Consider the following 26427-nt stretch of genomic DNA (forward strand, 5'->3'; position numbering starts at 1 on the left):
ATGCAGGTTCATTCTTCTCAGTTGACATCCCTCACATGTATAAAACAGATGCCCTCCGGATGACTGTGAGATGCCTTTAACATTTCCACTCAGATCAAAACAATCAATGTTTCTTTAAGGAACAGTTCAACCAACAAGCAATGAAGGGCTAGGCCTTGGAAGTATGTAGTCTCTTGAGTGCCACCTTCCCAGAGCCACACATTGAAATAGCAGACGCCATGAAACACAGCCACTGTTGAGCCATTGGACGAAGGCCAGGATGTTCCTCCCTGCCATTTGTTACCTATTTTTATTAGGGCCCGATTAAGTTTTAAATGCTTCTTAAGGTTGACAACTGCTGCTAATGCCCTCAGAGAGCTCATTGCATCAGTGTTGAAATAATTAAATACTGGCATGTATTCCTGTTCCATTCGAATCTGCTTTTACAGATCATGTGTTGTGGAGGTTTCATAACTCTGGATATTTCCCCTTTGAATCATTTACTTGTTTTAATTTTGTTAAAGTTGTGCAAACGTCTCCAGACTTTCTGGTGTGTAGGGTAATCAGAGAATACTACAGTGAATAGCTATTTAAATCTGAACCTTCCAAAGAAACACAAATAGGAGCAGGGTAGAGCCATTCAGCCTATCAAGCCTGCTCTATCATTCAACATGATCAGGCTGCTCCCCATGTTGCTTGACATCTTTAGCCTCTAGAAATGTATTTTTTCTCTAAAATATTCAGTGACTTGGCCTATAAAACCTTCTGTAGCAGGGAATTCCATAGCCTGACCACTTGTTGAATGAAGCAATTTCTCCTCAACTCAGTCTGTAATGGCCCACTGCACTTCCTGAGACTGTGATCCCTATTTCTGGACACATCCCAGCCAGGGGAGGCATCATTCTGCCTCCAGTCTGTCCAGCCCTGGCAGAATTTTATGCATCTCAGTGAAATCCCCTTTTATTCTTCTAAGCTCTGGTGATAGAAGCCCAATTGACCCAATCTCTCCTCGCTCCACAAACCTGCCATCCCAGCAATCAATGTGTTGAACCTTTGCTGCACACCCTTCTATTCAAAAACATCCTTTAAAAATTGTCTTCCATTCATCAAGAAACACAAGTTCGGCCCCAGCTGGAGCATTCTGTGCACCACTGGTTAGGACAGAATTGAGATCTTTGGAGAGGGCACAGAAGAGATTTATTGGAATGGTTCCAGAAATGAAAAAAACTGGAGGTGTCCAGCTGGGAGTACAGAAAACAAAGAGGTTTGCGAGAGGTATGCAGAATCAAGACAGGTTTAGACAGCACAAATCAGGAAAATGTTTCCAATGGCTGAATGGTCGATAGCTAAAGGAATCAAGATTTAAGGCAGTTGGTAAAAGAACCAGCAACAGCATGAGAAATAATTTCTTTACAACGAATGGGTAGGATTTAGAAACCACTATCCAAATGGACACAAATTCAATCATCGCAACACAGGCGGTAATATTGGAGAGGTTGGGAAAATAATGGGGCCATGGACTAACTGGATTGCTCTTCAAGGAAACTAACATTGACTCAATGGGCTGAATGGCTTTATTCTGTGTTTGACTGTTCAAAGAACCAACAAATTACTGGTCAATCTGTTTCTGATATGAAGGCACAGACACATTGTATATACATACAGAAACCATTGGGATCGATTCTCAAGGCATGGTTGCCAATGGCGAGCCCAGCACATATTGTCCATGCCCAGATGCCCTTCAGAAGGTGGCCATCCTGTTGAAACCCTGCAGTGTGTCTGGTGAAGCTGCTGTCAGGAAGGGAGTCTCAGGATTTAACCCAGTTGCGAGAAAGGAATGCCAATATATTTCCAAGTCACTGTGTATGACCGGAAGTGGAATAAAAACTGAAAGAACGGCAGATGCTGTAGATCAGGAATAAAAACAGAAGTTGCTGGAAAAGTTTGGCAGATCTGGTAACATCTGTGAAGAAAAAAATCAGAGTTAACATTTCCGGTCAAGGGTCACTGGACGTGAAACATTAGCTCTGAACTTTTCTCACAGATGCTGCCAGACCTGCCGAGCTTTTCCAGCAATTTCTGTTTTTATTCCTGACTAGAAGCGGAACATGGTTGTGATCATGTTCCCTAGCACCTGCTGCCCTTGACCTTCTCAGCAGTGAGAGTCCGCACGGTGCTTTTGTAGAAGCTTTAGCGAGTTGTTGCAGTGTAACTTGTAGATATTAGAAACTGCAGCCAAGGTGTGCTAGTGGTGGAGGAAGTGAACGTTTCGCCTAGTGGGTGAGGTGCCAATCAAGTGAACTGTTGTATCCTGGCTGAACTCCAGCTACTTGAGTGCTGTTGCAGCTGCTTCCTACCAGAGAAGTAGACAGTAATCAGTACCACTCCTGACTGGTACAAGGTAGGTACTGTTGATGGCGTGGTTTTGAGAAGTGGCGAGACGTGTCACTTGCTGGTAAATACCCAGACTGATCCGGTGACAAAAACGAGTCATGAAATCTGGGAAATCAGTACACTGCATAAGTGATGTGCCAGGCACTGTGAGGTCATAGAAATTTGCAATCTGAATAAACTGCAGCTGATTAAATGGTTTGATTCTGTACTGAGTTGGGGTCGTTTGTGACGGCAATCATATTTCAGTAATTGTGAAAGTTCAACTCTGCCCTGAAATGAACTAATACCTAGCCTTTTTCCGGCCAAGTGCTGCCTCATGAGCCACAATCAATGGACAGTTCTCACCTCTGCATAAGGAACTTGTGTATTCAAGGCCCACTCCACAAGACTTGAACCCAAAATCTAGGCTAACATTTCACTACTGAAGGAGTGCTGCACTGTTGGAGGTTCTATCTACTCAATGGGATGCTAAGTTGGCCCTTGCAGATAGGAGTAAAACATCCTGTGGAACTATTTCAAAGAAGAGCTCGGAAATTCTCCAGTTATCCTGGCAATTCTTATCCCTCAATCCAACATCACCAAAACCAGATGGTCTGTTCGTTATCTCTTTGTGGGATCTTGCTCTGTGTAATTTGCCTGCTGCATTTCCTACATCACTCAGAAGTGTTGTTAAGTGCTTCAGGACAATGTAAAAGTTGCAGTGAACAAAGAACAGATGAGCCTAAATGGGCAAAGAAGTATTGGCAGAGTACATGACACCCAAAGTTGGGAGCCTTAAAGAAGACCACTAAAACTAGACAGCCAGGTAATAAGGTCAGCATAAAGGCAAAATATTGCTGGAAATCTGAAATAAAAATAGAAAGTACAGGAAAAACACAACAGGTCTGGCAGTTTCTGTGAAGAGAGAAACAGAATTCACGTTTCAAGTCCAAAGATTCCTTTTTGGAAGGTTTCAAAGAGAGTCAAAATAATAAGATAGAAGTGTTGGATGGGGAACATTCCAGAAGGAAAAGGCAGTACTGACAGTGGTTCAGGAATGGCGGACAGTGAATGATTGCTGAAGTACAAGGTGGGGGGGGGCAAGGAATTCAAAATGAGCAGGGTCAACTTGACAAGGCCGAAGGAGACACAAAAATTCAGATGAGCTGTGACACTTGAAGGTAAGTTCAATGGAGAGGAGGTTGTTGGAGGTATCAAGCCATCAATTATTGAAGATTCGGTGCAGGGTTTCAACAGCAGTGAGAGAACAGGGTGCTTCATAGAGAATGGAAATGGCCTTGGAACTGGGGATGGGTAACATGTAGGCGGTTGAGAAATATCCATGCTGTTTAGAATAGTTCCAAAAACTATTTTTCTAGATCAAGATACATGAATTTTGCGAAAGGAAAATATTTCCTGTTCTACAGGTAAAACATGTCTCTCTTTCAGGAACAAACATGTTTATCTAAATATGATCCCTTAAGTAGCTCTAATAGCAATCTATCAAAATGAAGGCATGGAGAGTTTATTTTTAAGGTTTCCAATTAGAAGCTTAAACGTCTACTTGATTTCTTCTCTATTTAAAGAAGAATTCTGTTACTCAAGTGTTCCGGCCAGGCTGAGAATCCAGGATTCAGTTCATTAGGCTCGAATGACAGGTTACTTGTGCACAACTTAAATCCAATTCACGCACAGCTCCTGCAATTGGGTCAAACTGCCTTGTAAAGAGGCACAGCATCACGGTCTTTTCAAAATGTGAAACGGTGAATTGTGAACCAGGTCAGGTTTCTCTTATTGTTCAGTATGAAACCTCAATATCTTTGGACTATTTTCAAATCAATACTATTGCACCTTTTTTTTTAAATCTGGAAATTCCAAGTTATCTGAGCAAAGCCACATGGACAAGAAAGGTCACCTTCTTCAGGTGTTTGCTGTTACACAGTTGGTAGCATTTCTGTTTCCAAATCAAAAGGTTGTGGGGTCCAGTCGCAATCCACTAAACTAAACGTAAAATGTAATACTGTGTCAAAGAAGAACCAATGTGTTATCTTTTGGGATTTTTTTTATTCATTCATAGGATGGGAGCATCATTGGCTAGGCCAGCATTTAGTGCCCATCCCTAGTTGCCCAGAGGCCAGTTAAAAGTCAACCACATTTGTGGGTCTGGAGTTACATGTAGGCCAGACCACATAAGGATGGCAGTTTCCTTCCCTCAATTTTTCCCTCAACAATTGCTTCATTCTCATTAGACTCTTAATTCCAGATTTTTATTGAATTCAAAATTCCACCATCTACCATGACGAGATTTGAACCCAGGTCCCAAGAACATTACCTGGGTTTCTGGATTAACAATTCAGCAATATACCACAAGGCCATTGCCTTCCCTTGGATATGATGTTAAAGCCTGCACTCTCAGGCTGGCAAAGGATCCCATGGCACTATTAAGGGTATATGACCATACTGATTAGGAGCAGGGGTGATAGGCTAACCGGCCCTTGGAACCTGTTTCCCCATTCAATAAGATCAATGGCTGATCTGATTGTGGCATTAACTCCCCATTCCTGCCTGTCCCCAGTTACCCTGGGGGAGCTGTTCCCAGTGGTCTGGCCAATACTTCCTCATTCCTCACTCAGGTCAATTGTTTCCAAATATATGACCAAGGTCCTGCAATGAGACAGACTTCAGAGGTCATACAAAGCACAGAAAAGCAAGACCCATGTAAAAATCTTGAGATGGTTCGTGATGAAGGACAATAGTGTAATATGGGACTGAGACTTAGACACTTCCTTGCTCTCTAATGGTTGATTTATTCTCCCTACTATTATAATTTATTCTTTCAAAAACCATATAGGCCATAAATTACATGCTTTCTCAGTGCAATGTGTTATTACTCCTTATCTATCCCAAGATCTCCACACATTTTCACCTCACCACATGACTATCTTTCACTGAAAACAGCACTAGCTTGGCCAAATCGCAGCTGCCCACATCCTGTCTCACATTAAATTCTGCTCATCCATTTACCCATCCTTGTGAACTCATGGTTACCCAAGCTATTAAATGTTAAAACCGTGCACTCAACTTCAAATTCTTTTAAAATCATTCTTCCGCTGCAAATCTGCACAGCAATTGGAACTCAGTGTTGTACACAAGTGATTTATCACTTGAGAGCAGTGGGTTGGATCCTGAGCTGAAAACTAAGGTCCACATTAACGATCTGGAACTATGGGCTCAAATCAATCATGGCAGGTCATAGAATTTACATTTAATTAACAAAGACTTTCAATTAATTAATTTAAAAAAGCTAGAATTTGGAAACTAGTCTCAATAATGGTGACCATGAAACTATCATAATGGATTGTCATAAAAAGCCACCAGATTCAATTATGTCTTTTAGGGAAAGAAATCTCCCATCTTTACCCCTTCTGGCCTACATGTGACTCCAGACCCATCCAATATGGTTGACCCTTATTGCCCTCTGAAAATATCTGAGGAAGCACTCAGTTGTCGAGGGTAATTAGGGATGGACAACAAGTGTGGGCCTTGCCAGCAATTCCTCCATGTCATTAATTTTATTTTAAAGATTGCCTCCTACTGTTATGTGCTCCCTATATACTTCAGCCCTATCACTGAGCACCTTACTGCACCTATTTTGTCTTCATTATTGACCTTCCAAAACCTACGCTAAGTCCATAGCTGCAGTTTTGACTGATCCCTCTAATCTCTAACTCTGTGGCTCAATATTCTTTCCTGTATCTACCCTGGACCATTCTTATCACCATTCTAAAATGGTGAAGCGAGCCCATTCACTCGGTGACTGCTTCCCCCCCAGCTCTCTTGTACAATGTATTTTGCAAATGCAACACTACACAAAATTAAGATGCTATACTTGGATTGACTTGACAAACTGTGTTTGCTCTTTTCAAAAATTATCTAATATGTCATTTGATACAGTTGTCTTGTGAATGTTTAACAGGGTTTAAAAGGTGTACAAAATGATAAGGCTTATAAACACAATCTTGGGGGTTGACGCTTCGCAATTTCGCTGGATATGAACACTCTTGAGCCTGGCACAGATGGAACATTTCAAGGTTGTTAAAGATCATTACAGGTGATAGATGAGGAGTATTACCTGTTTTTGCACTTCTCTGACAATGCAGTACATCCCTGAAGGTTGAAAATGTGCTCAGTATTTCTAGATGCATCATTTTCTATGTAACGTACCAAGACTGAAATCCCTCCCATCACTTAAGACCATGTATTTCCACTTTGTAACATTGCCTGAGCTTACCAGTTGCTGGAATCATCACCCATAACTTTTGTTATCTTCAGACTTGATTATTCTAATGCATTTTTGACCGAGGCCCCACCATTCTATCCTCCATAAATGCGAGGTCCTCCAGAACTTTGCTGCCCATATTGTGACTTGCTCCAAAGCCTTTCAACCATCACCCCCATGTTTGCTGATCTACGCTAGTGTCTGGCAAGTGAAATAACTGCATAGAGGCCAGTATCCCATCACCAAGTCACCCTTTATTTACTTGTGCACAGTACATTGGCTGTGGCCCAGCCAGCTCGGAGTCAATCCCCTGAACTCAGGAGATTCTAAATTTGCTATTTATGTTGGTCAGCTAGTGTCTCCTGATTGGCCCAGGTTAACAACCCTAATCAAGCATCCCTTGGTCAACGAGATCCATCTGGTTCTGATCACTACATGCACAATATCAACAAAATGAAATAAAAATACTTTGCCCTTTGCAAAATGAAGTACACCGGGAGCTCAAGACCCAAAATGAAAACAGGAAAATGCAGTAAACACTCAGGCTGCATCTGTGGAGAGAGAAACAGAATGAACATTTCATGTCATGTCCTTTCACTCTGCTTGTCCTCTCCACGGATATTGTTAAACCGGTGCATGTCCAGTATTCTCTGTTTTCATTACATTTATGGCGCAGCTTTCATGAGCTTACAACGGTGTAAAGGGCTTTGCAGAATTACGTTTGAAGTGTTGTCATATAGAAAATAGGCCAGTGAATTTGAACACAGCAGGTACTCATGAAAATCAAAGAGAGAAATGACAAGTTCTCCTGCTGAGTGATATTGGTTGAGTGCTAAATATTAGCCAGGACATCAGGGATGACTCCACTGCTGTCTGGATTGTTTACATTCACCTGTGAATGCACATAAATGCATGAAATCTCAACCAAATAACAGCACCTCCAGCAGCCCATCAGTATTGCACTAGAATCACCTTCAATAAGCTTTAACCCACGACCGATTCCAAGGTTAGAATGCTGTCTGCTGAGGCATAGCTGGCATCAGGGCAAAGACTGAGTTTCGAGGTTCTCGTGTAAAGACCAGTAGTAATAAGTAGACAGCACAGAGGGCTGAAAATGTTTTCTGATGTTTGATAGGCAGTGTGGACCTTGAGGTCCCTGTCTGCTTAGCTTCAATTTTAATTGCCCTACCACTAGTGGTTTTTCATTCTGCTGAGGCTCTGAACTCTGCAATTCCCTCCAAAAACTTGCCTCTCTCCTGCTTCCTTTCTGCCTTACGGATCCATAAGTATTAGGAGCCCCTCAAGCCCATTCCACCATTCAGTAGGATCATGACTGATCCAAAATTCTATGTTGTCCCCGTAAGGTTTGATTCGCCTACTGATCAAGTATCTATCTCAGCCTTCAATGCACACGAGGACTCTGCCCCCACAGCTCTCTGTGGCAAGGAGTTCCAAAGACTCACAACCCTCTCAGAGAGAAATTTCTCTTCATCTCAGTCTTAAATTGGCACCCCTTAATTCTGAGACCATGTCCTCGGGTCCTTGAATCTCCTCTCAGCACTGTGGTAGAAAATCAAACTCGACTGGGCTGAAGTAAATCACTTGTCAGATTCTGAGACTGATCTTTCACAATTCACAAACACGCCATTGTTTTCAATAGGGATCTGGGAAACATGGCAAATGTCTCTGTCAAATTTGAAAATCGGGGATTAAAATCAAAAAACATTTCTATCCCTTTCCTAATCTGGGGAAGGATGTTCTCGCTATAGAGGGAGTACGGTGAAGGTTTACAAATTGATTCCTGGGATGGCAGAACTAATGTCTGAGGAGATATTGATTGGTTAGGATTGTATTCACTGGAGGTTAGAAGAATGAGGGGGTTATCTCATTGAAATCTATAAAATTCTAACATGACTGCAACCCTCAACAATTGTACCAAGAATGTACACAGACAAAGTGATGCCTTTAAGGGTTTATCAACAAAGGTTGTGTGAATGTTCAGTTATACAGTCCATCCTGTGCTGTACTGTTCTGTGACTAGACAGGTTAGACGCAGGAAGGATGTTCCCAATGGTGGGGGAGTCCAGAACCAAGGGGGTCACAATTTAAGGATACATGGTAAACTTTTAGGACCGTGATGAGGAGAAGTTTCTTGAGCCTGTGGAATTCACTGCCGTAGAAAGTGGTGATGACAAACCAATGTGTGTTTTTAAGGAGGAGGTAGATATAGCTCTTGTGGCTAAAGTAATTGAGGGACAAGGGGGGAGAGTAGGATAAGAGTACTGAGCTCAATGATCAGCCATGATCATATTGAATGGCAGAGCAGGCTCGTGTGGTTGAATGGCCTACTCCTGCTCCTACCTGCTTTATTTCTATATGTTTCAATAAAATTGCCTCTCACTCTCCTAAAGTACCATGGACATAGGCCCAACTTGTTTCTTTCTTCATACGCTAAGCCCTTCATTCCAGGACTCGGCAGTCTTCTGAGGTGGATTAGCTATCCATTCCAGCGCACGCCTGGGCAATTAGGCAGTGTTTGTAAAAACTGATAATGCAATTGCAGATTCACATGATTGGCAGACAAGGTGACCTGCCGGCCATTTTAACCCCACAACTAGCCTGGGCTATCAGGTCTGATGAACTGAACACCGAGGAACTCACTTTAGATTCTTCTTCAAAACTGTAACAGTGGGTGTTTACAAACAGCAAAGATCAGTACTGTACAGAATACAAAGCACAAGTCGAAATTAATCCAAGCTGGAACTTGTTCAATCAAAATCCTGGCCTGACACCGTGCAGGGGTTTAAAAAATAGTATTTCATTATTAAATGTTTTGTTTCAAGACAGCAAATATTCAGCAAATAATCAATATTGCTTTTGGGTCTGGCCAATGAGATTGTGTTTGTTCAAGTATTTTGTTTGCAAAAAGATCTGGCGTTGTGTTATATAAAGTGTTTAAAAACAAAGTCAAGGCCTGACACTTTACCCTTTTCTCAGAAGATAAGACCTGAAGTTGCTGTATGCATTTACAACCCCTGGTAATTTACAGCTAAATTGTGTGTCAGGTTATAAACAATCTGATTACGGTCTAACTATGAACGGTGCAGTACACATCCCGGGAATAATGTTTAATCTCTGCAAGCCTGCTGCAGATTTGTGAAGATTGTCATTGATGATTGTTAAATAGTTCACTGCATCAGAGAATAAGTCTTAGAACAATCTTTCCCAGGTGGCTGTTTCCTGAAGGGACAGGGGAAGCAGTAACTTTCGAAAAGGGCACCGGATGTATACTTCAAAAGAAAGCAATTAAGAACAATTGCATGGCAGGGGGAAAGGGAATGGAACTTTCAAAGAGCGATTTGAATTCTATACTCACTCAGTGAAAAAGGGTCAGGGTGTGTAATCTAAACTTCACTTTGCAAAGTCTCTGGGATCTGACCATTCCCCAATGGGGTTGAAAAAGCAAGCAATATGGACAACTCTTGGCCAATACTTTATCCCTCAAACATCTGCTACTTAAAAAAAAGAATCCTGCATTTTATCCCGTCATTTTCTCAAGCGTGGTTTGTGGGAATTTCCTTGACATTGTAACAGTGGTTCTGAGTACCCCGAACCCAACACCATTTGCTGTAGCAAGGACTCAGGCCCGATTTAAGGTGTTCCGATAAACTACGTTGTTGAGGCTTCCTTGCGGGCCTGGTGGGGATGGTGGGGTGGCCACATGGACCCACACCCCAGCACCCGTGTCTGTGGTAATCTTGCCAACAATTGTCCACCACACCTCCCCCAACTAATTTCCCATTGAGTGCCCTCAGCCAACGCCCCTCCCTTCCCTGCCACCTCTCGGGTGAAACAATGGCTTCTGACAACTAGAGAACTCTGTAGTCCTACTACTTAAGGAATGTCCGACTAACCTCCCCCAACCTTCTTGTGAGTATCTTAAAGTTGTTGATCTCTCTGGAAAATTCGACAACTATGGGAACCCTGATTTGTTCTCAGTTTGTGTCGGCAAGGTCTGGTTTCATATACAAGGATTCAGATCTCTAGTTTCATGTGTGATGGAGCATGCAGTAAACAACGTCTTCTAAAACCAGCAAAGCTCACCACCAGCTTGTAGGGTAAAGGGCCAGGCTCTTTTTGTTTTGCTTATGTATTGGCAGTACGTGTCAATTATTAACCTGATATAGCCACTAATCTGGTTTACAAAACAATCATGGACTAAAGAATAATGCAAAAGGTGTTTGGACAGGGTAGTAGCTCAGCATTCTTGACATTTACAGTAATAACCCCAATCCTCATTAGAAATAGGAGTTTATCTGTGTCTCACAGCAACGACTGATCTTGCTCAGGCTATGCAGATAAAAATACCTTGAAGGAATATTTACCAAAACAAATTTTTGACCAAGTGCTTTTAAAAAAACAGCCTTATTTTTCTTCAATTATAACAACAACACACATTTAAATATCCTCTCAACTGGAAAATGCCTCATAGCACCTTGTGGAAAGGGATGAGAGTGAAACAGGAATTGTCGTCGGGGGCTGCGCTGGGGATGTTGCCGGGCGCGGTGGCGGGGCGTCTGCAGAGCAGCAGACTGGCTAGGCAAGCCAACCAACCTCAACACTCACAACCCGAGCTACAGATCTACTCCAAAACATTAGGTGGGTTAGAGGGGGATGGGTCTGGGTGGGATGCTCTGAGGTTCGGTGTGGACTTGTTGGGCCGAAGGGCCTGTTTCCACACTGTAGGGGTTCTATGATTCTATGAGGGAGGGGTGGGCAGCAGACCCCACTGTGGACTGACAGGACAGAAAGATAGGTTTTGAGATGATGCTGTATAAATGAATATTGTTTTGTATCCTACCCCATTCCCCACTGCACACACCATATATACATAGACACATATATACACACATTAACATACACACAGGTACAGACATAAGCACACTCACCAAATAACATATACAGCACAAATAGACACAGAGACATGTAGACACACACACACAGACAAGACACAGACATACATAGACAGATACAGGTACACTCTGATATACACAGACTCATACAGACACAGACACATAGGCATACACAGACTCAGACAGACACACATAAATACTGACAAAGACACTGCCTGAGCTTTGTGCGCATTACTCTTCCAACTTTGCTTTATCATCATGACAAAGCCTTCAAATGGGCAGGGGGCGCAGAAGCTGAGCAGTTTATCAAGAAGTTTCCAGGGAGTCAGGGTGACTGGTGAAGACAATGTCACTGATGATAAGCAAAGGTGGGTGGGGAATACATTAAGGTCAAAGTTAAAGGATATGCGTATGTGTGTGTATATGTATAATATGCATGTATGTGTGTGTGAGCATGTGCATGTGTGTGTATGTATGTGTGTTTGTGTGACTGTATAATTATGTGAATTTGTGTAAGTATATGTGCATTGATGAGTGTCTGTGGGGTGATGGGTGGAGAGGGTTACAGAGGTCATACGGACAAGGCTGTGGAGAGATTTAAACATGTGGATTTGAAACTGTATTCTTTGTGTGACTGGGAGCCAATGTACGATAGCAGGAGCGTGATTGACAGATATATGGGACTCAGTACAGGAGAAAATAACAGCAGCGGAGCTTTGGACTTGTTGAAAGTGGGGTTAGTCATTATTTGGCATCACACAACAACTAGAAAGAACTTCACATCCAGGAAAAAAATATCATACCAAGATTCCAAGTCAAAATAATATTCCCGACTGACAATGAGTAATCCCCAAACCTGCATTTTAAGGGATGAGTTTTAATTTTTCCTGCAATGTTTCATTACAGAAAAGGAATTGTAAGGAAAACATTTAGGAGAAAAGTAATATTTTTAAAATGTTAGTTGATATTTAGTACTCTTGCAAACATAACTCTACTTGATGTAAAAACCTTTCCAGATTGGTAGTCTTCTAAACTTAGATTTGTTCTATATTTATCACTCGTTCAGTCAACAAACCCACATTGGTGAACCTTCTATCAACAGCTTTTATCAGATCTATATATACAGAAATAAGCACCAACTTAACCAAAAGTAGACTGCCCCAAAGGTTAGGCAGTGTGGGAGTTGTTTTTATCTGTTAGTGGCATTGCAAAGTGATAGAGTATACAGATTAGAGACTGTTGTGTCTTTGATGAAATTAAGGCCGTCAGCAATCTCACGTCGCCAATGTTTTGTTATTTATGAAGCAATCCTGAATCGTTTTGTAGGTTAGCTGAATTTAATACGCGGTGATCAAAACTGATGCGAGGATTTTAACTCAGTTTAAATCTAGAAAAAGAACACAATTGGGCAGCAACTACGGACAGTCTGGGGTTTAAGGTCTGGACCACTTCATTAGGACTGAGACAAATTGCAGGCAGACGGTAATGACAAAAGGACTGGACAGTGAAAAACACAGATACACATACGCATGTATAGTACACAGATATGTTTAGATACACAGATACACATAAATACATAGACACACTTAGATACATACACGCATACACGGACACATATAAATATACAGACAGACAGACGCACAGATATAGAGATTTTGATACACACATTGAAATACACAGAAACACACATGCACACACACAAAGACATGCACACATGCACAGGAATAGAGACACATGCAACACAGATATATGCAAATAGACACACACATGCAGATATACACATAGAAACACACGCACAAAGAAACACACACACTAAAACACAGAAACAAAAACATAGATACATTCAAAAATAAACACATAAACACTGATACACAGACACACACACAAGCAAACACAAAAACATACAAATAGAAACACAAACAGAAATATATGTGCATACACAGATACAAACACATACAAGCACACACAAAGCAAATACAGATACTTACACACAATAGGAACACAAATGCACATACATTGCAGACAGAAACATATACTCATGCATATTTAAACACACATATTCTTCTAAGAAATTAATGAAAAATGCTCCACTGGAAACGAGTCAATTAGCTACAGGTTGTATGTATTCTTACTCAGTGATTGTGAGCTATTCTGCGTGCAGGAGGGCAAGTTGGTGCAAAGTCTTATTAACTCCTTGAGTGAGGTGCCAAAATAAAAGCCTTTAACGAGACTCACTCAGGATGGCCAGGTCTGAGCAAACCAAAACCAAAGCCCAATACCTTCCAAATGGTACTGACTAGGTTTTACAATTAACTTAACCCTCTGTGATAAAAATGGTCACTCAGAAACTGCATAAAATAACAGAGAATGTGTAACAAAGAGGTGGGTCATTTGGCCCAACCAGTCCATGATCGTGTTTATATTCCAATCGAGCCTCATTCCAATCTTCTATCTCAAACTATATCAGCCTCTATTCCCTCTTTCCTCATAACTATTTCCAGCTTTCCCATATATGCATCAATACTCTTCCCTTCAACCACTCCCAATGGTAGTGAGTGCTATGTAAGGGCTTTAGGAACCTGGAACAACCTTGCGATGATGTCACAGAGCTGCTCCTCACAGGGCATAAATAGGACAGTGTAGGCAGTTAGAGAAGGGAGAAACACAAGGAGAGCTCGGCAGAAGCCTGACACTCAGCTCTGTGAATATTAGAAACACACGCAGAGAAGTTTGTGGAGCAGACCGACTAGTATTAGGTGATTGAGTTCATTGGATCATCTTTCAATAATGTAATGGTCAGGAATATCTGCCTGACATGTTTTGAATGTTATGTACTGCACTATGTAATAAACAGTGTTGTAAATAGTTATTGACCTTGTCTTTTCCTCAGCCTATTTTGAACTGAAGCTCATTAATCTGGGCATGAAACATAATAAAAGAGTGAGTTCTGTATTCTCTGCACTCTCTGGCTGCCCAGTCAGGCCAGAATATGACCTGCTTTCCTCTTGACGTGCACTGGCCCCCAACCCCTCAGCAATTGTGTTCCTCACTGCGGCTAAATTTACAAATGATTCCTGGTTCACTTAAAAGAGGGTGGGTTCATGACTCAGAGATGAACCTGCCTCCCAGTTCCAGCATTGGCTGTGAAAATCAAGCTCAGAAAGTTCAAAACATTGAACTTAGTGAATAATGGAAGGGACACTCCTTCAATGATAAGCACTGATGGTTGAACAAATCTGTGATAATGAACTGAATTGAACTACTTACTAAACAGGAACCATCTATGATTGTCTCTGTTCAATTTTGTTTGTCTTTGTGCAAATTTGATGATGTTTTTATTCTAAATGACTGACAGTGCCTGTAATTTGAGTTACCAACTCCTGTGTGTCAAAAGTCTCGCTACAAAGATGCATGCTTCCTTGTGTAAAGGTAGCTAAGCCTCTGCCAGATGATTATGTTCGTCTCTAAACTGGATTCGAAAAGGTGTCACATTCCTGTTGAGTATAAGCCAGAAGGTTAGGGGTGGAAGAGGGAGTTGTGGACAGGTGCGTAGTAGGTGGGCGCCAGTGAGGAGTATTACCTCAAGACAGTGCAACTTCAATGACTTGGTGAGATGTCATTGACACAGCTTTGACCAACATGGTAAGAGTTGCCACCAAGCAAGACTGACTGGCATCTCAGTCGGTAGCTGTCATGGCGTGGATAATAGACGCTTGACACCAAGCATCTATTGACCTGACCCCTCGGGGGACTTACAGAATCGGTTTGATCAATTCAGTGAGCACTTGATCGCCAACACGAGCCAGTGTGTACAGTGCACCAGAGACAAGCCACTGCGATAACTCGGCGCAGTTAAGTCTGAGTATTCGAAATGCTGCTCTATTTTTAACTTTCAGCTGCCGTGCTGCGTTTTACATTACTGCAGTCACATAAATAAACAGGCAGTCATGCTTCACTGCCTGCACCATGGACGGTAAATATCAATCAGTTGCTGCCACCTGAAAAGTATGCACAAACGCAATGGGCAAGCAAATCATGTACTTGCAAACCGGATTTAAACTAAAGCAGCACTCAGCAAGCCATGGCTTGCCCTTGGCTGGGTCAGTACAGTACGGGGAATCTCTGCTGTGCTAGGTCAGTTGTAAAGTTCTGGGGAATGTGGGGGCTGGGAAGGGTGACTGTGAAACTGAAGTAAAAAGCAACCTGCATTCACCTCATGCCTTTCCTGCACAGAGGTGTAGGTTTTAGAAGATGTCTGGAGGATAATGGGATGACCGCAGCTGGTCAACATTGGTTGTGGATAATGCTCCTGAAAAAAAAATCATCCAAACATTAAACCAAATGCCTTACAAGTGGGCTTGCTCTGGCATTATCTACAAGACAAGGTGCAGCAAGCCGGCCTGGCTTCTTCAACAGCAATGCCCAAACTTGTGACCTCTACCACCTAGAAGAACAATAGATAGTGGATGCATCACCTCCCAGCCACACACCACTCCGAATTAGAACTATATTGCTGTCCTCTCACTGTCACTGGGTCAAAATGCTGGTGCTCCAGCAAGAAGGCAGCTCACCACTACCTTCCTAAGGTCAGTTCAGGATGGGCATTTAAATGCTGGCCCAGCCAGCAATGTTCACCATCCAAGAATGAATTTGACAAAAAGGTGGTTCATGAAGGCTGCACCTATACAGGGAAAACTTTCCTCTTTGTGACTTGAGTTATTTTCATCAATATTGATATGCTTTTGCACAACAGACAATTAGAGTTCAGCTGCGATTTCACAAGCCAGGAACCCCAGAAGAGAACTGTGCTTTAAGGAAGCACATCTTGGGGAATTGCTGGCCTACAGGAGTCAGTAACACAGTGGGATCACCTCCTACATGTTTGAGGTGTATGTGAGGCACAATGCTAGTGTTGCTACCTCTGGGCCTGACATCCTGAGTTGAAGTCCCACCTTTCCCCGAGGTGTGCAATAATATCTCTGTGGAGATTGGTCATATATGCATTTTTGGGATTGTTTTCCATAGAGCTGAGGAGACTGAAGGGCAACATGATTGAGATGTATGAAATTATGAGGGGCACAGACAGGGTAGACAGGAAGGAATGTTCCCCCTTGGCAGAGGGATCAATGATCAAGAGGAATGGATTGAGGTTAAGGTGCAGGAGGTTTAGAAAAAGATTTCACTCAGAGGGTGGTGGGAATCTGGAACTCACTGCCTGTAAAGATGGTAGAGGCGAAGCCCTCATCACAATTTCCGAAGTATTTAGATGTTCATTTGTGATGCCTAAGCCAAGGATCAAGTGCTGGAAAATGGGATTAAAATAATTAGGTGATTACTTTTGACCAGAGCAGGTTCGATGGACTGAAGGGCCTTTTTCTGTGCTGTAGACATCTCCGACTTTACAAGGGGACATTGTCCAAATAGCAAAATAAATCTACACCTTATGCACAGATTGTGGCTGTGAACCTTTCACCCATGGAATCCCAACACATGGTTTACGATCAAAACTTCCTGTCTTGAGCTGAAAAAGACCCAGCTGGACTATTACTATTACAGTGACTAACCTGCTATTTATCTCCAGGTCTTTTATACTGGATTCCAGCTCCTCTGACGACTCCATCCCCTCTCGACTGCGGCTTTTGACAGTCAGTGTTCGGGCCGTTTCTGGAGTCCCACTCGAGTACTCAGGCTGGGGGACAGGGAAGGACCCTGGTCTGCCTTCCAGCCTTGTCTTTTTGGTCTGGAAGATGGAGACAATGTTTGTTAAAGCGTAAGCCGTTTAGAATTGGCCAGTCACGTTGGTACCTCAAAAAACTGGCACTCTCACTCCTCTCCTGTCACAGCAAGCATGCCGTGATCAAAGATGCCCTTCAATAATTCAACTGAACTTTGTGCAAGTACGTCTTTAAAGTCCTGATGAAGGTGGCACTGTGGGATATGATTGAATTGACATACACCAGGTGTTAAATGCTGGGAAAGAACATTATATGTGCTGGTTTAACTGTGACACGATTGGGTAACTCGTTTCATTCGATAACAGAAAACAGTTTGGAGTTTACTTTTGCCTAGTCACTTATTCAATACTGGAATTACAAAAATAGATCATTCTCTACTCACCCTACTAATCAGTCAGACCCACCTTTGTCTAACAAAAGTCTACTGAACTCCATGACTGCCCCACTATTTGCTCTCAATAGCCTTGCTACGTTGGTGACTTTGCATTAGAAACATGAAAAGCAACTTCCTACTTCTGTACAAACTGCATTGGATCATGAACAGTGAAAATTGTGGGTAGTTGAAGGACGTACCATACGGTCAATATTGAAACCACCACTGACTGCAAATGCACAGGATTGGGAGAGTGGAGAGAACTCCAGAACTTCGCTGGATCTGTATTCACGTTGTGTTTCAAAGGATGAGAGGGGATCTGATTGAACCATATAAGATTCTCACAGGGCTGGACAGGTTACATGGAGAGTGATTTTTCATGGTTGGGAGTCTGGAACCAAGGGACACACTCTGATAGACCATTGAGGACAGAGATAAGGAAACATTTCTTCACTCAAAGCATAGAATTCTGTACCACAGAAGTGTATGGGGGCCAAGTCACTGAATCTATTCTAAAAAGAGAGAAATAACTTTTGTATTTTAAAGGCATCGAGAGGCATGGGGAGAAAGTGAGAATATGGCAGTGAGATATAGGGTCAGCCATGATCATATTGAATGGAGTGCAGACTTGGAAGGCCCAATGGCTGATTCCTGCTCTTAGTGTCTATGTTTCTGCTTTTCAATGTTTCACTACGGGGAGGGAACCTTTCCCTTTTTAAATGACTTAACTCCTGCAAACCATGCAGATTTTAATTGGTGGAAGTACACCTGAAGGATTAATCGAGGAGGCAGTGGCATAGTGGTAATGTCACAGCTACTAGCAATCCAGAACCCCAGGTGAATGATCTGGGTTGTGGTTCTGAATCCTATCATAGGAAGTGGTGAAACATCAATTTGCTAAAAATCTGGAATTTAAAAAAAGCTGGCTAATGGCAACTATGCAGCCACTGTTGACTGTTGTAAAAAACCATCTTGTTCACTGATGTCCTTTTAGGGAAGAAAATCTACTGCCCTTATCCGGTCTGGCCTACATGTGATTCCAGACCCACAGCAATGTGATAGATCTTTAACTGCTTTCTGGGCAATTAGGGATGGGTAATAAATGCTGGCCTAGCCTATCGATGAACAGATTCCAAGAACTAATAAAAAATTAGCCTGCTGAGTGTCCCGATGTGTTGGAGTGGCACTTGGTGACAGTTTGGAGATTGTCACCAGCCTAGTTTTCAAGCGTTCAAAGATCATTGTCATTCAGGAACATTATCAGCCCACGCAGCTTTGAAGGAAGCTACGTGGCTCATTGTGCCTATCTGTATCTTTGGACAAAGTTATTCAATTCGTTCTAGTTTCCTGCTCCCTCCCCATAGCCTGGAAATGATTTACTTCTGAGAATGTAATCTGGTCTCTTTAATAAGTGACTTCCTTCAGCCTACTCATTCAGATATTGTAAACAAATCATAACAATTTCTGCTGGGTTAACAAAAAATTCTCATCCCCTCTTTTGCACTTTTTCTATCCCTATTGTAAACCTGGATCCTCTGGTTATGTGATCTCCTGCTAGTGCAAACATTTGGCCCACACCTACCCCCAGGAATTAAGGGTCACGGTATTATCGAAAAGACTACCTTTGCTTCCTGTGCCAGGGTTGTGTCCAAAACGGCAGCCTCGAAAAGACAGGAGGGACCACAAGGTGTGAGCGTGGCTCCTGACCTGGACACACACACACACACACACACACACACATACACACACAAACACTGAGCTCCCAAACCTGACTCAGTGTTAGACAAACTTCATAGTCTCATAACCCCACACAATAACTATTCTCAACTGAACGCAGGGAAACCAAACCTTTGCCAGCTGGCCACCCTACTCTCCATTTGTTCCAAGAGGCCATTGTATTTGAAAAGCACAGTGCTCTTGTTTACAGTTAAGTTTCACTCCATCCACTCAGCACTTTCTGTTATATGCATCCGGTCAGCACATTTTTGCGAGGGGAGAGGGGCAGATTCAGTACAAAACAAATCAGCACAGTTAAATAAAAAAAAAGGTCTGTGGTGTTTGATTAGCCTTTATGAAGCATAACTCTCTCCTGAAGCCGAGAATAACAATTGTGTGGTCGGAACATAAAAGGCAGGTTATGTTTCCTGTGATGGCAACATGCCTCATGTAAATGAGCTTACTTATATTTCGCATTAATGATTAGTAATCATTTACAGCCATAGAGACGGAAGGGTGAGGAATTCAGCTGAGGGGCAGCTGGACAAAATAACAACAATTTAAGCCCTGTCTGATTTTCAGCTGAGTCATAAAATGGGCAGTTACTGCATATTTACGTGAAAGATGCAAATAGCTTCATGCTTGACCATTCTGTAAGGTAAAGGTAAAGGTAAAGTCGCCATAGTCCTGGAGGACCATCCGGCTGCTCTTTCCTTAGAGATACAGTGATGGCTTGTGGTGGTTTAACCTGAGGGTCACCACACCTCAGGCGAGGAGAAAGGTTGAGAAGGAGGGTCCGTCACGGTAACCTCAGCTGGTGCGGGATTTGGATCCACGCTCTTGGCATCACCCTGCATTGCAAACCAGCCATCCAGCCAACTGAGATAAAGCTAAAAAATAGCTTAGCATCCAGCTAAAGAAAGACTTCCATGTATGTAGCACCTTTTTCATGACTTCTCAAAGCGTTTTTCAGCCAATGAAATACTCTTGGGGTAAAGTCACTGTTATAATCAGAAACACAGCAGTCTGTTTAGGCACAGCAAGCTCCCGCAAACAGCAACACAGTCACAACCAGATCATAGCTTAAGGTTTCGGTTGAGGGATCAAATATTGGCCAAGATCACCCCTAAATATCTTCACACTCTTGCCATCTGATGGTCTATGCCTGCCTCAGAGAGTAGCGGGTACCTTGCCTAATGTTTGATTCAAGAGATGGCGTCTCAAACAGTTCAGCAGCCCCTCAGTACGGCAGTGAAAATGCTCAGCTCCCAGAAGGGGAACCTGATCCCTTTCTGACAAAAGAAGTCGAGGCTGACACAACATTAAACCATGCCATGTAGTTTCCATGTCAAAATCCAATTCATGACCAAAGGTTCTATCCTTTAATATTGAAGGGATCCACCCAAAAGATCTTTCCACTTTGCAGTTGCTGACTGAGATGTGGGGTGATGCCAGCATTTGTCACACAGTTTTTCCTCTGGCTTCCTCCGGGACAGTGACTAGCTGTCAAAGCAGTATTTCATTGGCTGGAAACAATTTTGGGCCATGCTACGGTAGCGAAAGGCACTGTCTGAATTCCTCTCCTTTTGGATTTAATTGTAAAAACTTAAACTGTTGCAATTTGTCCAGTGGTTCACAGCCTCTGAGTCATAAGGATTGTTGGTTCAAGTCCAACTCCAAGATGTCTGCACAGAAATGTAGGCGGATGCTCCCATGCAGTATTGAATGCTACATTGTTGACTGGGCCATCTTTCAAAGGAGACATCTTTCAAAGGAGACATTAAAGGAAGAACACGGCTGCCCTCTCCAGTAGACAGGAAAGATTTGATGGCACCATTTTGATGAAGAGCTGGGGAGTTATCCCTGGTGTCCTGGTCGCTATTCATCCTTCACACAACATCATGAAAAGCAGATTATCTGATGCCCGATTATCAGATTGGCTTTTGCATTTGAAGCACAACAGTGACGACACTTCAAAACGTGCTTCATTGGCTGCAGAAGTACTTTTGAAAGTCCACCGGTCATAAAATGGGCTGAATAAATACAAGTCCTTCTTGTACAAACACTGATCCATCAGCTACATACAGAAGGAGATAAAGACAATCCAAATCTTACAGGTCCACAATTGTTTTGCGTAACTTTATGTGCCATAGTCAACTTTCACCACATGGTGGGCGGACCGACTAAGATGCCAACAAGAGGGCTGCCCATTTCAGCCCTCTGTCAGAACTAGGAAATGATAGGCAGGAAACAGAAAATGCAAACCTTCCACAGGTGGATAAACATTATCAACAACCATAAGGAAAACAGTGAATTGAAAAATGTTTTGCTGTTTGTCACCACGATGCCAACTGCACTTCAGAAAAGGGAACAAACTGATGCGCATCCTCCTACAGCACCATCTTCAGTTCAGGCTGACTAATTACAGCTCCATGTGAGTACATTACCTACTGTGAATAAACAAGAAGCATTCTCTACTCTTTGAGAATACATTCTGCCTGTTTTGCTAATATAAGCATGTTGTTGATAGAAACATAGAAAATAGGAGCAGGAGTAGGCTATTCAGCCCATTGAGCCTGCTCTATCATTCAATATGATCATGGTTGATCATCCAATTCATGTCTTGTTCCTGCTTTCTCCCCCTACCCTTTGATCCCTTTAGCCCTGAGAACTATGTCTAACCCCTTCTTGAAAACATTCAATGTTTTGGCTTCAAACACTTCCTGTGGCAGAAAATTCCACAGGCTCACCCCTCTATAGGTGAAGACATTTCTCTTCATCTCAGTCCTAAATGATCCAACCCTTATCTTAAAAAGTGACCCCTGGTTCTGGATAGCCCAGTCATTGAGAACATCTTACCCTGTGTAGTCCTGTTAGAATTTGACTCCCCCCAACTCAGTCTTTGAAATTCCAGTGAATATAGTCCGAACTGATCCAGTCTCTCATACTACCATCCTAGGAATCAATGTGGTAAACACTGGTTGCACATCATCCATAGCCAGAATATCCATCTTCTGGTAAGGAGACCAAAATTGCACACAGTACTCCAACTGTGGTCTTACCTAGGCCCTGTATAACTGCAGCGAGACATCATTGATACAGTGTACCAGACAACATGTGATTTTCCCACACTTGCACAGCCCAGAGGTGGCTTGTCATTTTATTTCTGGCAGGAGTTGGATAAAGACCAACAGTGAGAGAAAAAGCCCAGCAGATGCTAGACAGCCGAGGTTAAAAACTCAGTGGGTCAGGCAGCATTGACTGAAGAGCCAAGAGTCCAAGTTGACTTTCAAAGTTTAAGCTTTGGCTGAGAACTAAAGGATATGACACGTCAACAGTAATTAAGGCAGAACGAGAACAAAAGGAACGGGGGAAGAAGGCACAGGAAAAGCTTTTGAAAGATTCACAAAATGCTGAGGTGAGGATTCAGGAAATAGTCAAAGGCAGAAGTGGTACAAATATCTCAGAGCTTCACTCAAAGGACTGGATGGTCATTAAGAAGGGGAAGCCTGCTGAAAGAAGATGGGCAATCACTTCAGCCAGCAGGGAATTATTCAGTCACATATACTGGGGTAAGCCTTCTCAATTTAGGTGCAACATTCTATCTTCCCAAGCTTTGACTGAATAATTCAAACAGTGATGCTGGGTTAAAGCAGGATGACTGGTCCAAGCAGTTCTCTGAGAGGTTCCATCTTCACTGGTTGCAATGGACGTTGATGCTGAATGATTCTTTGAGCTGACCCAAGTAGTTGCTATCTGCCAGGTGTGGCATATTGGCAGAATAGCAATTTACAGTAAATTCGATCTCAATGTTGAGATATTAGTGTCAGAATATCTGTAGGGTGAGTGATGAAGGGATTTAAGGGGAAGAAAAGCTCTGTATTTTCCCCATAATAGATCACAGACCAGGGAAGGGGAGGTACCCTGGTCAGTATTCATTCCTTAAACAACACTTAATAATTAGGTTATTGGATCGTTTATTTCATTACTGTTTGGGGGAGCTTGCCGTTTGCGCTTTCACTCCCAACGTTCCACTCACAGCCCCATCGGCGAAGGTGTAACACCTGTCCATTTACTTCCTCCCTCCTCAGTTTCCAAAGGCCCAAACATACCTTCCAGGTGAAGCAACACTTTACCTGCAGTTCCCACAATCTACTCTACTGCTCTATTCGCTGCTCACAATGTGGTCTCCTCTACATTGGGGAAACAAAGCACAGACTGGGGACCACTTTGCAGAACATCTACATTTTGCCACCAAAAAAGACCCTGACCTTTCAGTTGCCTGCCACTTTAACACACCACCCTGTTCCCTGGCCAGCACCTCTGTCTCTGGCTTGCTGCAGTGTTCCAGTGAAGCTCAGCGCAAGCTGGAAGAACAACACCTCATTTTCCACTTGGGGACCCTGCAGCCTTCGGGACTCAACATCGAGTTCAAAAATTTTAGGACTCGAGCTCTTCCATGTCCTTACTCCAAGCCCCACGACCAGGCCTTGGTATCACGTAGTCTGCTATTACACACCATCCATTGTTAGCCACTAACAGTTCCCATTAACAGTTATTCACCCTCCTAGGCAAATCATTTTCCATTCCTTTGTCTGTCCAACGGCTCTTCTCTCTCTTTGGGCTCTATTCCCACCTATCGTTTACTCCTTAACCCCTCCCCCCACCCTATCTTCTGCATATAAACCGACGTTTCATACCATCAGTTCTGAGGAAGGGTCCCCCGACCCAAAACGTTAACTCTGATTTCTCTCCACAAATGCTGCCAGACCTGCTGAGCTTTTCCAGCAATTTCTGTTTTTGCCTCTGAATTACAGCATGTGCAGTTTTTTCAGTTTTTATTTTGCTGTGTATAAATTGGGTTCGTTGTTTCCTACAGTCTAACCATGACTATCAAAGCAGTACAGGCAAATCAGGTGTCTTTCATGTAAGGAAGCTTACGGCAAACACAGGCTGTTCACTGTTTCTTTAGACCTAATTTTGGACAGCACTGTGGCAGTCTAGCCTCAGTCTGTTAGTTGAATGGTGAGTACACTCCCTGACAACTAACTGAGCAGCTTTTCAAAAACAAAATCACATGGGGCATCAATCGCTAATTGATCAGAGACATGCATCTGGCATTGGGGTCCTGCCCTCCTGGATTAAAATCAACAGCCCGTCTGTTGTGGATTCATTGATAGAGACAACTTCTTATCATTGACGGACTATGGGATTACTTTTACAGTCCCACAATTTGTAGGTAAACGTCCAAAGTAGCACCTGTCCATTAAACTGCAACAAACTGACTAACCCATCTTACGATTCTAATTAAAACTGAAAGAGCTGCGGGTGCTGTAAATCAGGAACAAAAACAGAAGTTGCTGGAGTTCAGCAGGTCTGGCAGCATCTGTGAAGGAAAAAAACAGAGTTGACGTGTCGGGTACGGTGACCCTTCCTCAGAACTAATTGCGATTCTAATTGCTGGAAGCTATGTATTGGCCTCCATCACTCATGACAAAGGAAGAAAGAGCTGGCTTTCCTACTCCTGATTGTGGGCGCAACTGTTGTATTGTTTGTGACCAATCAATCATCCGACAATGAGCATGTAGATTGGACAGGTCTTTCGACAGCACTTTCGAAACGAGCCACATACAGAGGCAATGGTTTGTCACCATCCATAAGATGCACTGCATCAACACTCCAAAGATCCAATTTCAACAGTGCATTCCAGATCCACAAACTCGGCAACCACATGACCCCAAGCTCCCCTCCAACCCAGACCCAAAGACAGCAGCAGTTCAGATCACCACCTTCTCCAGGTAATCAGGGATGTGTAATCAATTCCGGTCTAGCTTGGGACACACGCATCCCACAATCAAATAAAAGAAGATATCAAGAGGAGCTGCCACTCCTGTGGATTTGAATCCTAGACAGCCTCTTCAGTGTGGACAAATGTAATGAAGCAAATCTAATTTTATTCCTTGAAAATACTCTTGTCCTTGGCTTCTTGCAAAGCAAGCTCATTTTCTGCTCCTATGATGCTGCTTGGCCTGCTGTGTTCATCCAGCCCTGCACCTTGTTGTCTCGGATTCTCCAGCATCTGCAGTTCCTACTATCTCTCATTTTCTACTAAAGCACTTTACAGCTTTCAGGGCTCAACGTTGAGTTCAAAAACTTCAGAACATGAACACTGTTCTCCATTCTGATTCTCCTCACACCACACCGGCAGTGGCTTGTTTGCAGGGGTTCACTCTCACAAAGCTGGCTTATTTTCCACAAATCACACCTACTACCTCTTTTTTTCCGTCTATATCATTCATCTATTACTATTACCACTCCCTTTGTCTTTTGTTCTGGGCATCCTCACCATCTTATTCCACTCCCTCCGCCTCCGCATCATTAACAGCATAAAACCCATCATTTTCTAGCCCATTCCAGTTCCGAAGGTGAGTCATATTGGACTCAAAATGTTAACTCTTTCTGTCTCCACCCAGGCTGCCAGATCTGCTGAGCTTCTTCAGCACTTTGTGTTTTATTTCAGACCACTAGCACAGCACTTTGTAATTTTGTTGTGCTTCAGTTTAAACGTGTGAGCCACAGCTGACAACCCATCAACCACGTGGTAGTTTTCAACGGGTACAGTTGAGCTTCATCACTGATATTTGGAGAGTACAGCTATGTCGTACAGATCAGATTTAACATTTTGAATCCGGCATCATCAGTACTGATGGGACTTGAAACGTTAACTCCATTTCTCTCTCCACAGACCTGTGAGGCTTCTCCAGCATTTACTGTGTTTATTTCAGATTTTCCAGCTTCTGCAGCACTTTGAGTTCATTGGCTATCAAGTGCTTTGCAATGGACTGTGCCCATGAAAGGCACTATAAAATGCAAGTCTTTCTTTCAGATACTTCTTTACATTCACAAATCTAAAAGTGCACACTCGCAGTCGTATATGTTCACATGGTTTCACACACACACACATGAATACTCTTAAATAAACACAAATCCACCAAACATAGATGTATAACCTAAACATTCGTAAATATGCTACACCACATAGGTAGGCATGCAATAACA

The 26427-nt window shown here is 42.8% G+C and overlaps 1 protein-coding gene across 4 annotated transcripts in view; it reads right to left on the reverse strand.

Moving 5' to 3' along the window:
- Positions 1-26427, reverse strand: part of fam13a (family with sequence similarity 13 member A) — a 189161-nt gene that overhangs the window by 77043 nt on the left and 85691 nt on the right. For all 4 annotated transcript variants that reach the window (XR_007263291.1, XM_048603250.1, XM_048603264.1 and 1 more), the window contains one exon: positions 17109-17284. Coding sequence is in view for 3 of the 4 variants with exons in the window: in XM_048603250.1 (XP_048459207.1) it covers positions 17109-17284 (176 nt within the window). In the remaining variant the exon portion in view is untranslated. The remainder of the gene's footprint in view (positions 1-17108; positions 17285-26427) is intronic.

Source organism: Rhincodon typus, chromosome 1, assembly GCF_021869965.1.
Source record: "Rhincodon typus isolate 14 chromosome 1, sRhiTyp1.1, whole genome shotgun sequence".
In the NCBI taxonomy this organism is placed as follows: Eukaryota; Metazoa; Chordata; class Chondrichthyes; order Orectolobiformes; family Rhincodontidae; genus Rhincodon; species Rhincodon typus.